The sequence below is a fragment of the Sus scrofa genome, chromosome 3 (assembly GCF_054392235.1).
Source record: "Sus scrofa isolate SSC_HxYL_T2T_F1_AM1 chromosome 3, Sscrofa_HxYL_maternal_Yorkshire_Landrace_v2.0, whole genome shotgun sequence".
Classification (NCBI taxonomy): domain Eukaryota; kingdom Metazoa; phylum Chordata; class Mammalia; order Artiodactyla; family Suidae; genus Sus; species Sus scrofa.
Genome location: NC_139385.1, coordinates 5,887,595 through 5,901,432, shown reverse-complemented (window position 1 = coordinate 5,901,432; position 13,838 = coordinate 5,887,595). Strand labels below are relative to the sequence as shown.

The 13,838-nt window shown below is 50.6% G+C and overlaps 1 protein-coding gene across 17 annotated transcripts in view; it reads right to left on the bottom strand.

The window, feature by feature from the left end:
* The window catches only part of TRRAP (transformation/transcription domain associated protein), a 120,044-nt gene that overhangs the window by 54,829 nt on the left and 51,377 nt on the right, over window positions 1-13,838 (bottom strand). For 6 of the 17 annotated variants that reach the window (XM_021086098.2, XM_021086096.2, XM_085016439.1 and 3 more), the window contains exons 28-39: window positions 12,596-12,692; window positions 10,404-10,525; window positions 9,921-10,091; window positions 6,388-6,456; window positions 4,078-4,131; window positions 3,928-3,948; window positions 2,175-2,294; window positions 1,813-1,932; window positions 1,317-1,481; window positions 1,040-1,221; window positions 622-820; window positions 67-195 (exon numbers count right to left, since the gene is read on the bottom strand). In XM_021086098.2, coding sequence (XP_020941757.1) covers window positions 67-195; window positions 622-820; window positions 1,040-1,221; window positions 1,317-1,481; window positions 1,813-1,932; window positions 2,175-2,294; window positions 3,928-3,948; window positions 4,078-4,131; window positions 6,388-6,456; window positions 9,921-10,091; window positions 10,404-10,525; window positions 12,596-12,692 — 1,449 coding nt within the window. The remainder of the gene's footprint in view (window positions 1-66; window positions 196-621; window positions 821-1,039; window positions 1,222-1,316; window positions 1,482-1,812; window positions 1,933-2,174; window positions 2,295-3,927; window positions 3,949-4,077; window positions 4,132-6,387; window positions 6,457-9,920; window positions 10,092-10,403; window positions 10,526-12,595; window positions 12,693-13,838) is intronic. The other 11 variants (XM_021086103.2, XM_085016440.1, XM_085016445.1 and 8 more) reach the window with 3 other exon arrangements.

The following is a 13,838-nucleotide window of genomic DNA, read 5'->3' as shown; positions in this document are numbered from 1 at the left end:
GTGAACCACCCCCCCCACCCCACCCCCCAAGTTACTTTCCAGGCCGATGCACGGTGAGTGAGTCACCTTGGTTATAAAAACACTGGTGATGCTTTCTGGGTTATCGCCTTCCGGATTGGGAGGTCCCAAGAGCTGCTCTCCTTCCCCCTTCTCAAAGCTGTACAAGAAAGCAGGATTCAAGATGTGCTGCAGAACCTACAAAAAAATTTTACAATGAAGAAGGAAAGCAAAGCCGTGCTCTTTACCTCGGGGACAGGACAGCCAGCTTGGCCATGCTACACCCTCAAGTCAGAACTTAGCAAGGGGGCAGCTAATAATCTTGTCTTTTAGTCAACGGGCAACTGGAAAAGTAGGTTAAAAACTGAGAAAAAGAGACCCGGGTCTGGTTTAACCTTCTCACCCCCAACAAGCTGCTCTGTCAAAACCAAGGGAACAAACTACTGGTCACTGCTGGTTCACGGCGGGATCTGCCTGTTTCCGACAGTGGTCTTCTCCTCGGAAGCAGCCCCGACCACCCTTTCAGAGCCAGGAAGGACACGGCGGAACTCAAGCGGTGCCCTCGGCTCCCTCGGCAACGAGCTCAGACGCCGTGGCTTCTGCTGCGTTACGAGCGGGACCCACCTTGGCCTTGAGTTCATCTCCAAAGTTGGCGTCATTGAAGTCCACAAAGCGAAAAAACAGGGCCCGCTTCTGAGCGATGCTGTAACTTTTGGGAATCTCCTCCTCCATGTACTCTTTCAAGAACGTCATGTTGCACAGGAAACGACCCGTGAAGGCCCGGAGCAGCTGGAAGAGCAACTCTATGTCTCCGTAGTTCCTCCTGAAGGGTGGCAAGGAGCAGGCAGGTCACGTCACGGCCAAGGCCCTCGCTCCGCATGATGGCCACCTGTCTTTACAGCAACTGGCGGCCACAGCCCTCTCTCCGCAGCACGTCTGCCCACACATACCCGGCGAGCCCAGCAACGCGCGGCGGGGAGGGGCCCGGGCTGCGCTGACTGGGCAGCAGGGCTCTCGGGGCGGAGCACGCGGAGGCGCCCACCTGCAGTAGTTCAGCAGACAGTAAGCCAGCAGCTTGGGCTCCTTCCAGTTGGTGGCAGCCATGTTCTCCTTCCGGTGTCGTTCCTGAAAGGTTTCACTGACCCACACGCGCCTCAGCTGGCTCACCAGAGAGTGCTGATTGGCCAGCCAGGAGTCGTCGTTTTTAACTATGATGCTGATGATCTGCCAAAGAGGAGACAGGGGGGATGCCGACAGGGCTCTGGCTGGCCTCCCCGGAACGCTCGGGACGCCGGGCGTCCAGAGGACAGGAGTGCTACCTTGATGGCCTGAAACTGCAGGTCCAGGCGCAGGGTGCTGGTGCTGGGCGAGCCGGGGCGCACGGCCGCCTGGGCGCCGCCCGGCAGCAGGAGCGTGATGAACCGGTTCGGGTTGGCCGCCAGCACGTCTCGAAGAGGTCTGGCGTCTTTGTGTTTTAAAAAACTCTAAAAACCAAGCAAACCCAACAGGTGTTTTAAGCGAATCAAAACTCACAAAATGTTTGGATGATAGGAACTCTAAGGGGGCTTAAAAAGAAAGGAAAATCATGTAAGCACCCTCTTCAAAAAAGGCTTTTCGACAGCTACCACGCATCACGATTGTCATTAATCCTGGCAGCTCCTTCCTTCGTTACCCCACCAAATGCCTAGACAGAGGGGTGAGCTTTTCCCATGGGCAACAGTGTTGCTAATACACACACAGGAGAGAAACAAAAGCAGGCCACTGAGCAGGGAGACAGAAACTCGGGTAGAGCTCCGGCAGGGGCCCCGCTCTCACCATGAACATCCTGCTCCACTGGGGGTCGTTCAGCGTGGCTTCCATCATGAACAGCTCCACCGTCTGCGAGGGGTGGCGGGTCAGGAACTTGATCAGAGGCTCTCGGAATGGACTGCCAGCCTACAGGACACGGGGTGAAGGCTGCATTTTTTTGAGGTTGGAGGCTTTTCCGGCCTCGCGACCTCACAGGGCAGCCGTGTGCCTTTCCCTGCCTTGTCCTGGGAGTGCAGGCACCACAAGCAAATATTAACACCTGACATCTTTACGCTCCTGGTCAATCATCTAAAACACGACAAGGCGAGGACACCGCAAGCAACGACAGACGGAGGAAAAACGAGCGTCAACCCGCGTTCGACCGCTACCTCGATCAACATAGCACGTTCCGTTTTCATCACAACCTCCAACAAAGGCTTGACCAGAGTCTGCGGTGCAGCTGGGATCAGGTGGAAGAGGTTTATGATTGCCGAGCAAATTTTCATTTCCTAAGGAAGAGAAGCCAGAAATTACGCCATAGGCCAACTGATTTTGCTAGTTAGAGATACCAGCATTGCTACAGACCCTACTGTGCTCTAGCTACATTCGCAAGGCTAGCCCACAGAAGCAGAGGTAACATGTAAAAGCCACAACGTACCCACCTCAGATCACGGCTGTGGCCTAAGGAAACTAGGGGCCCTTGGCCTCCAGACTGCACCTGTCAACTGTGGCCGGGAGGAGCTGCCCGTGCACCTGAGGGATGCCGTGTCTGCTTTCAGGCACACGGACGAGGGGCGGAGTCACCTCCAGGGCTGCCGCCGAGAGCCCCCTCGCCCCCTCGCCCCGCGGGGCCGTGTCAGAAGTCCCTCAGGGGGCCATGACATCATGGAGTCTTCCCGAAGCACTAGGTTCTGAGGGCACAGACTTCTCTTGCCCTCAAACCTTAGCACAGAGAAAGTCCTCAACAAGTACTGAAGTAATTTACCCTGGAAATTAATTATCCATGTAAATAAATGACCAACTGTGTGTGGCACTAGAGATTTGTCAACCAGGCCCGAAAACACAGCTGACAAACTGCTTTACGGAATGATACGAAAAACGGGAAACACCAAGAATTTTGCACTTCTTCATGTGCTAGCAGCTGGGTAGTCCATCGGGGTCCCCCCAGCCTTCTCGGTCTCAGTCCCCACGGTGCTGTGGCTGCTACTCAGGCCACGGGGAAGGGAAGACGCCCTGAGGTCCCAGCTGGGTGGCTGTGTGACAGGACACCCATTACTCTGGACGCGGTAAAACGGGGATGATAAACACCAGCCGTGATGGACCACGGCACCTGGCAGCACCCGAGACGCTTCTCCAGATGCCCCTTTAAGCCAAGAGGCAAGCAGTGAGATGGGTAAGAAACGAGAAAAGCCAGCTCGGTGTCACCCCGTGCCTCCTCCAGAGCCCTCGCCTGTGGGGTTCAAGTTTTCAGCCCAAGGGCTACCCTGCAATGAGAGTGACATTCCAACGACGGTGCTCTCGTCTTAAGGGCTTTTGTTCTCAAAGCACCGTCAGGAAATCACTTCGTGTGCCTTCCCCTCCCCACCGAAGGCAGGAATGACAGCGGTCATCACCCCCGTTTCACAGAGGAGGGGCAGCCAGAGCCGGGCAGTCGGCAGGCACGGCGGGCGCTATGCCCCCCTCGGCGGCGGGACGGGCCTGAGACGCCCGGGGGCCTGGGTGGGCGAGGGGCCCGTAGGTTTCCAGTGTGCGGCAGTTGGTCAGAGCGTGACGGGAAATGGAACGCCTCCCAGCCCCTGGCAGGTGGCGTGATTTCTTGGTGGCATTTCCTCTCGAGAGCTTGTCAGACGCCTGAGTTCACACAAACATTCTGAGAGCAAACTCCGCCTGCATCTTGTAAATATTGAGAGAGTGTGATGCGAGCGTGGAGGACCCCAACGAACTGAGAATCTGGCTTAAACACGTCCTCACAGGAAACATGCGTGGACAGGTCACGGCCATGTGCTACTCCAACCGCCACAGACGGACGACACGGCTCACTGCACTCAGAGGCACGACACACGCTGTCCACCACAGAACCACAAGTCACAGCACAGCCAAGTGCGACAACAACCCCGCCTGCGCCTCCACTGGGATTCTCACCTCTACCCCTTCCGCGGCAGGCTGAACCAAAACAAAAATCACAGCATGAAAAAAGGCAACGAAAAGGTCAAAGGAAAAGCAAAGAAAAGGAAATATAAACTGTTCTTCACAGTGCAAGTCATAAGCTGACTGTTAATAGGTTGTTCTCACCTCAAACTGACAGAATGGAGACAGGGAACACCTCCCGCACTCTGAAATGCTCTCCTGAAGATGGGGAGGAAAATCAGCTTTTTCTATTTACGTTATTGACACAGAACGTCCCCAGTACTCATACACAGGAAGGATTAGTGGGGTAAACAAGACAGGAAAGACAGTTATCAGAAAGCACACAGTAATTCACAAATGCTCAGCAGCAAAAAAAAAAATACACCTTCCACCCTTCAGATGTCAAAACAGCCCTTCTGACGGTGTCACTTGGAGTGGACTCTTGCCTAAATCCAATGTAGAGAACAGGAGGTTCAGAATTCTCATCTGGGGGAGAAACTTTAAGACCTTATTGTAGGCAAACACATTCTTTAAAATACTGTTTTGTTTAAAGTGAGTACTTCAAGATTTGAGGTCAAGTGCTAAGACCTTAGGGAAAAACCTCTTCCCAGCTAAAGCTGGAAGCGTAGCAGGGGGTCTGATCCCCCTCGATGAAGCATGTTTGAGGCCCACACCCCCAGAACAGCCCACAGGCCGACATTATCTGGTGAAATGAAGCTGTGTGTGTGTGTGTGTGTGTGTGTGTGTGTGTGTGTGTGTGTGTGTGTGTGTGTGTGTGTGTGTGTGTGTGACGGGTGGTCGTGAGTTTTCCCCTCTAAGTTCTACATGGAACCTTCCTAAACAGGATTGAATGCAAAGCTCTGATCGGCAGGGGTACTCGCTATTACGGGGAGCTTTTATTTATTTTATTCAACTTTAATATGTCATCACAACTGGGCAATGGTACTTGGGAACCCAAGCAAATAAAAACAAACTATTTTCCAAGACCCACTCCCAGCCTTGGGGCATCTACTAAAAGCCATCAGAGCTCAAGGGCAGAAAGGCGGTGTGGCCACACTGCCTCGGCCTCCCTCAGCAGCGGGACACTTCCAGCTCGTGGGGACGTGCTCGGAGGTGGATCAAGGGGCTTCAATAGGAGCTCAAGGACTTCTTGGTACCCACGGTCCCAACCCCTGTGCAAGTGCCCCCATCCCAAGTAAGTTGGTGTGAAGTTTATGGGATCTTTTTGATCTAAGCGAAGTCATTCATCTGCCCACTAGGGTTTTACTGTTTATTCTAGAACTGGCTGTATGTTTCAGAGAATTAACATCTAATTGTAAAACAATTTAGGGCAAAAATACCTAAAAGATGAGAAATGGGGAAGAAAAGCAGAGGTACGTGCATCTACTCCCAAGAGCGGAGGCTTTTACAATACACTCTGCTCTCCCCCATGAAAATCTCCTGCTTTTTTCCCTATATACACAAATACCAAACCATCAGAAAGGTCATGGGCAGTTTAACACTCCTAAAGAAAGCTTCAAGTCCTGGTTTAGGTTTTGCTTGTTGGCTGATTAGGAGCAGCAGGAAACAAGACTTACATCAACAAAACACCTTGACACAGAATGGTCAAAACAAAGTATAAAAAAGCCAAAAGAAATAAATAAAACACAAGTTGGGATGGAACACAGCAGCCAACAAACAGGCACAGGAAGACACAAAGCCCTGTTATCTACGCCTCGAAGCACTCGGGATCCCCTCGTCGGGACACTGGCGTGGAGTCTCACTGGGCGTGATGGGAACTTGTGGAAAACAAAACCCCACTGAGAGGACAATCGTCACCTTGGACATTTTCAAAGAACATTAACAAAGAAGAGTGGGCTCTCAACAGCAAGAACCGTTCACTTGCAGGAGACGAAGTTTTTAGTGCCAACATTAGATACTTAAAAATATTCAGCCAACGTGGTTTTCCCTCAAAGCCATAAAAATGTGCTTTCAAAGTACTGGCCCTTTTGGCAAACAGCTTGGGTGGGAGATTCGGACCCAGAAAATACACAGGCTCGTTTTTATGTGGTGCTTGCCTACATTCTCCTTAATGTTTTCTTCAGTCCTAAAACCGCCAGCTGGTGTTTATGAGGCGGTGGTGACGGAAAACAATGGAGAACAGCAGCTGAGGCCACACCCCGTGCCAAGAACAGCCGAGAAAGCACACTAAAGAAAACCTAACACAAGTGAAATGCACGAATACGTCAAGCTCCCCAGAACGCTCCTCAACAAAAACGTCGTATTGAAGTGAACAAAAGGGAGATTTTAAAGAAACGAAAAGGGATGTTCAACAATTAAGAGAAATCAAAGCGAAATGTCATGCTAACGAAATATGTGGAACAGTTTACATGGACCACAGTCACAGAAACCCACACCTCCGACCCGGGCTGCGGATGCACTAGCATGGCTAAGGGCAGGGCGCGGCAGGGCTGCCCCGAGGCAAAGGTCACTCACGTTTCCGTCGCTCCGCTGGCCCCCTTTGTGGGTGAGGACCACCACTTCCATCCACTTTCGCAGATGTTGCTGTTGAGAAAACACATCCTTAAGACATTTCTTCTGGACAACAGGAGGAGCATCTCAGTTCCGAGATGCTCTTGGGTGAAAACGCACCCGTCATCATTCATTTCCAGCCTATTCAATGTGAGAACAGCTGTGTTTCTCTTAGTGCCGTGGCCTGGCCACTAAACTCGTGATGGGCGTAACTGGCACGTCCATCCTCCAGGCAGGAAGGCTGCATCGACCCTGATACAACAGGCCTGGTCCTGCAAGCCCTCCCAGGACCAGGGGCCTTGCTGCTGACCCTCTGCTGACGGAGGGCGGCCCTGAGCCGGCCCCAGCCAGGAGCAGAGACGTGAAGGACAGGACGTCGTCACCCCATCCTCCTGGAGCTGCGCTTCCAGCGGGTCAGGGGCAGGTGCGACCCGGAGGCTGCTGCGTGCAACGCCACCTCGCTGGGGATGTACGAAAAGAGCCGAAGCCGGCAAGGAGGAGGTCGAGGAGGCGGAGGGCCTGCTGGGGGCGAGGGCTCCGGGCTAGAGGTGGCGGCCCTGTGGCTGAGGACTGGTGGGCAGAAGGGGGCTGCTGAGAGGAGTACGGATCCCACAGGACACGCGGGCAGCGACTCCCTTCTGCGGTAAGAAGGCGCCCCGTGTTCTGCTGAAAGAGCACGAGAAGGGCGATCCCGAGCCCGTGGCAGGCACGCTCCCGCCCATGGTGTCCAGCAAAACCTGGCCAGGGAGAGCTCAGAGCCAAAGCCAAAACCACAACAGGGGCATCCAAGTAAGAGAACGATCTTCAGGGTCCAGTGCTGCCCAAACCTCCAGCACGCGGCCCTGCAGCAAGTTCCGTTCCGTCAACAGGGACTCCGTCGTCAAACAGGCTTGGGGACAGAAGGTTGAATCATATCCCAACACGTCTCTCTGAGCCTTTAGTGTCTACAGACCTTGTAAAACTTCAAGAGGGGAACACAGGAAGCTGTGTTTCCCAGACTGACTGAGTTAATAAACTGTCTTCATTAGTAAGTCCTACATCTTACATGGTCAGTGTTCCAAGAAACATTAAAACAATACACATTTTTTCCAAAGAAACTAAATACACTAAGCTGAGGAGGTTTTACCAGTAAAATTTCTTGAAGGATACCATCAGAATATACACTCACGAAACCTCTATCTTACTAGAACAGCTATTTACACCAAAGACATGAGACTAACAAGATCCAAGGTGCAAAAAGGGGCCAGCTGCTTTCAGACGCCCAGAGGAAAACAGTAAGACCAGCTGTCCCAGGAAATGCACCTCCAGTTCAGCGGAGACACCCAAAACAACCCTCCGCACAGGAAGCTTGGAATCAAACGTCAAGCAGCCGAAATTATTTTAAGAAAGGAAAACGTGGAGTTCCCGTCGTGGCGCAGTGGTTAACAAATCCTACTAGGAACCATGAGGTTGCGGGTTCGATCCCTGCCCTTGCTCAGTGGGTTACCGATCCGGCGCTGCCGTGAGCTGTGGTGTAGGTTGCAGACGCGGCTCGGATCCCGCGTTGCTGTGACTCTGGCATAGGCCGGTGGCTACAGCTCTGGTTGGACCCCTGGCCTGGGAACCTCCATATGTGGCGGGAGTGGCCCAAGAAATGGCAAAAAGACAAAAAAAAAAATAAAAAAAAAAAAAAAAAGGAAAACGTTTGCAGCTTATTTTTATGAATGCCCACCAGACAGAGTAAGATGTCCTGCCTCCTGAAATTACGCTGCAGGCCTAAGCTGTCCATCACAAAAGCACATCACGTGAGGGAAAGCAGAGGCACCAAGACTGAGCACAGTTCTGAAAACCATGCCTCAACAAGGGGAAATGCAGAAGAGCCCAGCGGCACCACACATGCAAAAGCGCCATCGACACAGGGCCCTGCTGGACTCGGGCAGCGGCTGAACAGGCAGGAAGGAGCGTCGGTCATTCTTCATCCAAGTCCACTGACACTCTCTGCCTTTGGAGGGTTCCACCACCAGAACACAGCCGTAGCAGCAGCAACAACAAAAATCCCCCAAAAAACCAGAAACACAAAACCCATGTACTCCACTTTAGGGAAAAAGGCTCTTGGCCTTAAGTCAGAAACTACGGACTGCGAGGCAGCTCTGTTCGCACTGTCCTAAAAACATCTGGCAAACACCGTTGACTGAATGACCTCCCAGGGCAGGGCAGCTCTCAAGGGTCAGATGGAAGTTAAACCCACACACACACAAACCCCTGCTTCAAAAAGACCAAGTTTTTGACCAAGCTGCGAAAGCACCAACAGTCAGGATATGAGGTAAGATAAAGTGTGTGTCTGATGTGCTCCGATTAGGAGGAATCCAGTTTCATGACCTTAACCACGCTTCGGCACGTCTGCGTGCGTGCAAGCACGGACGTGTGTCACACGTGGACGCTTCAAGGGAAGGAGCCTTTCCATTGGGAAAGTTCACTTAGATGTAATATGGCGACCCAACTATATGCTATTACGGCAGCACTTAAAAATTTTAGGACTGGGAGTTCCTGCTGGGGATCAGTGGAAACGAAGCCGTCTAGTATCCATGAGGCCGCCGGTTCAATCCCTGGCCTCGCTCAGTGGGTTAAGGATCTGGTATTGCAGATGCAGCTCGGATCTGGCGTGGCTGTGGCTGTGGCAGGCAGCTGTAGCTCCGATTTGCTCCCTAGCCTGGCAACTTCCATATGCCAAGAGTGCGGCCCTAAAAAAGTTTAAAAAAAAAACGTAGGACCAATCACACTGTCATTTTCCTGTTAGGTATTTGGGCCAATGTTCATTTCTTAGGTGTGTGTAGATATAAAGAAACCAGAATATAAAGACGCCATAAAACACACACACGTTTGCAGTACCGTACCATGAAACCCTAAGTGAATTATTATAAATATTTATGTACAGAACGCAAAATAAAGTCAACAGTTGAAACCTTCCTTCAACACCTCAAGTTTAAACACTGGCAAACAGCTCTTTTATCGCCTGGGTAACTATAAACGGGGTTTCTACAGCTCCTTCCAGGTTTCCCATCACTGTCGGTAACAGCCCAAGCCTGGGAACCATCTGGATGTCCACGAGAGGGGAGAGAGCCAGTGAATTACGGCACGTCGGCACGTCCCCGCCACGACACACCACGTGGCCATACGACAGAAGGCAGCAGCATTTTATACACTGGCATGAAACGAGGGGACGGTGTAACGGGGGAAACCAAAGTGCCTGTCTGTTACACCTCCCTTCGCGGGAACTAACAAAACCAACACACATCCCACGACAAACGGAAAGCATCTCGCAAGGACCCGTGGGAGACGGTGAACAGGGGCTTCCTGCAAGAGGAACCGGGTGGCTGGAGGACGTGGAGGGAAGAAGACTTTCGCCGTCTACCCTTCTGTGCTGCCCTTGTGAGCTTCAAACCATGTACGTGTATTACTCATTTTTAAAAATAATTTTTAGGTTTATCACAAAACGCGTTCATTTGCATTTGTCTTACCATCATCTGATCACAAAACTTATCATTGAAGGAGTTTGGGAAGAGCCTGGTCACCGAGGTCAGGCGGTTCACGACGTTCAGCGTCAGGCTTCGATAATCCCCCAGCATCATCAACAAAGGCCGCATGTGTGTGTGGATTTGATCAACTTCTATGGTGGCACCTTCCAGAAACTATTAAAGAAAGATTACCAAAGAAAAAAGTTACCAGAACATACCTCACAGCAGAACGGAACGCATGCTCAACTCCAGCAGCAAGTTTCTGCCTCCTTGGGAAACGGTGCATTCACCATCTATTCTGGTTTATGACGACATGAGGAAGACTGGCCATCACGCCGCACTTTTAAAGGGCTCAGATGACTAGCAAACAGGAAGACTACAACCCAGCGTGTTACAAACCACAGGCGGACTCGGACTTCCAGACACACGGACAAGATCAAGGGGGAGGACTCCAGGCAGAAGGGAGGCCCACTGCCCCGGGCTCACCTTCCTCATACACGCCTCGCCCGCCTCCTGGAGCTCGCTGTTGGTTGAATTAAGGGCTTTGAAGAGGGCAGCGATGATCTTCTCTCTGGACTGAGGCAGGTAATTGCAGGCAGCAAGTGCATCTTTGGGGAGAGAAATCAATACAATTTCATCACTAACCTGAAAAACGCATCAACCATTTCCTCATCTAAAGTCTCTTACCAGCCAATACACACGAGTCATAAAACTGCTTTCCTAGCATCTGGCCTCAAGACAGACAGAAGAACGCATGGTTTTCTACTCACAGGTTCACTTACTTCTAAGGGTGAACGAACACTATTATCTAAGAAGGCAACGGCCTGCCAGAAAGTCCATTATAAATCTTATTGTCCAGATAAGACAGAGGAGGGCTGAAGGGGTCCCCAGTGACACCCCTGCCCCCCAGCCATCCTGTCTGGGGGCAGATGCATGCTGTGTTAACACAGACGCTGGTGATGAAGCCAACACACAGCCAGCCCAGCGTCTCTCCATCATCCACGTCAAACCGGGGGTCTCCTCCCAACCTGTGGGGTTAAAGGCTTTGACAATGCAAATGCTCTTAGGAGAGAGGGCATGCCTTTGAGGCTCTGTGTTCAAGGTTAGTTAAGGGTGAACAATCTAGCAAGGGCACTGCCCACACTGGCTAGCAGAAAGGCATGAGAAGCACCCAAGGAGAGGAATCCCACCAGGGGGTGAGAGAAGCTGCCCACATCCCCCCTCGCTCTGGCCAGTGGTGTCCTGAACACCCCAGCCCCATCCTCAAGCTCCAGTACGATGGTCTGCCTCTCAGCTCCTCCACCTCTAATTCAAGGAGGACTCTGGCAATATTTTCTTAAGTGTATAGAAGTCAACAAAACAACAGAGTCAATTTAAAAACTTGTATTGAGGAGTTTCCGTCACGGCGCAGGGGAAACAAATCTGACTGGGAACCATGAGGTTGCGGGTTCGATTCCTGGCCTCGTTCAGTGGGTTGGGAATCTGGCGTTGCCGTGAGCTGTGGTGTAGGACGGAAGCTGTAGCTCCAACTAAACCCCTAGCCTGGGAATCTCCATATGCTGTGGGTGCGGCCCCAAAACTACAACAACAAAAATTTGTATTGGGTGTTTATTTACCAAAAAGAGGAGAAAATGATTGTTTCTAAGTATGAGGATGAGCACTGATCTACCACATTTTCCTAAATTATGTACAATTCCTGTGCTGAGCACAGGTAACTGACATTCTTAATCAAAGTCTAGAGACAGCAGGATTCTCTAATGTTTCCGAATCATTAAGAAATCTAAGAGCGTCTGATTCAGGCAAAAATGACAAGATATGAATGGGTATGAGGACTGTCTTAAACCACAACATGAAAGATACATACTTTAGAAAAATATGCAGTTCCCGTAAGAGAGCCACCAAGTAAAGAGTTCACTATAGAGTAAAACCCAGGTGAGAAAGAAAAAAGTGTTTAAATCCTAGCAATCTATATAATTTATTGCCATCTCATTATGTAGTTTGATAAACATACAATTTTCTTTTTTTTTTAATTTTTCTTTTTCTTTTCTTTTGCCTTTTTCTTTCTTACTTTTTTTTTTTTTTTTTCAGGGCCACCCCCGCAGCATATGGAGGTTCCCAGGCTAGGGGTCCAATCAGAGCTATAGCTGCCGGCCTACATCACAGCCACAGCAACACCTTAACCCACTGAGTGAGGCCAGGGATCGAACCTGTGTCCTCATGAATGCTAGTCAGATTCATTTCTGCTGAACCACAACAGGAACTCCTATTTTTTTTAATCTTTTTTTTGTCCTTTTAGGGGCGCGCCTGCAGCATATGGAAGTTCCCAGGCTAGGGGTCCAATTGGAGCTGTAGCCGCAGGCCTACGCTAGAGCCACAACAACGCCAGATCTGAGCCGTGTCTTCGACCTACAGCACAGCTCACGGCAACCCCGGATCCCCAACCCACTGATCGAGGCCAGGGATCAAACCCGCTACCTCATGGTTCCTAGTTGGATTTGTTTCCACTGCACAACAGGAACTCTCTCTCTCTTTTTTTTTTTTTTTTCGGTCTCAAACATAATTTTCTTATTCCACTTTAAAAAGACCACGCAAGTCAGAAAAATTACACAACGAAAGACGGCCAATGTCTCACTTCACTTTTGTACCCAGGAACTTATCTCGGATTTACATGAACTTACTTAATGCTGCAATTCGTAAAGGGACAAGAGACGGAAGGCTTTTATAACAGGGCAGCTTTGTTAAAGCTGAATCTTCGGCCTCGCACAAATTCAAGAGCTGCAAAAAACAGAACAACTTAATTTAGCCTGCTTTTACTATGAAGATATAATAACCTTGCAAATAACAAAAGACAAGCAAGAACCACACATTTGCCACAGTTAACAAACTAAACCCAAATCCCAGAGTATTTAAGTGTCGAAATTTTCCTTATTCTAAAGCAAAACTTAGTCAACCTCAGTGAAACAGACTCCAACACGTTCTCCCCCGCTCTTCACGCAGAGGGTCACGTGACCAAAATGCAAATTCCACGGTGGCAGGTACAACTCCTTGTTCGGAGCTGCTGCCCAATGCCTGGGGCCAGAGCTCAAGAGCTATATATACATGCTGCCATCCAAGCCCCTGAAGGGCAACACCTTTTCTTTTAAGTACAGGGAAGCAGAGGAAAGAAGCATTTCACTGGCAAGACCGTCACGCGAACCTTCCAGTCGCGAGGCGTCCAGACGTTTAACCAGACCAGGTTACGCGTACGCGTCGGACACCTGAAATACCATACATGGTGTTCTCTTACTACGCTTCTGGGACAGCCTGGAAAGAGGGCGTGGACTTTTACCACTTCTTCCCTTCAAGATTCTGACCTTGTAAGAGATTAAACGGTAGAAAAGGATATAGAGGAAAAGCCTTTTTGGCACCCACCCCGCTCCACTCTTCACATGTAACGCACGTGTGTACACGTACATACAGACACCTGCATCTAATCTAGACAGACAGAGTGCATGTCGGGTAATTAGAAAGCCTGACTTCCAGACGTGGCCGTACATGGCTCACCCGGGAAGTTTTTGGGTGGCAGATTCGCAGGCTCACCCCAAGTCTATTGAACCTAAATCTCCGGGGACAAGACTCAAGAGTATCTATTTTCCAAAGATCCTCTGAGCTGATGCCCTGATAGACATTTTCAAAACCAGTTTAATTCTGAAATTGGCCACTCAGTACTACCAGGCTCTGGCCCTGAGCACCGTGAAGAATTTCCTATGTAGGTTAAAACACATTTGCCTCAGGAGCCCTCAAAGGGAAGCCGCCCTCCCACCTCTGGGGGCTCTCCTGGACGCCCCGTCAAGTCTTACGAGTGAAGACTCTTACATAGGGGCTATAACGAGGTACAGAAGATCAAAGCTAGAACACATGAGCAATGACCTTATGTCCAAG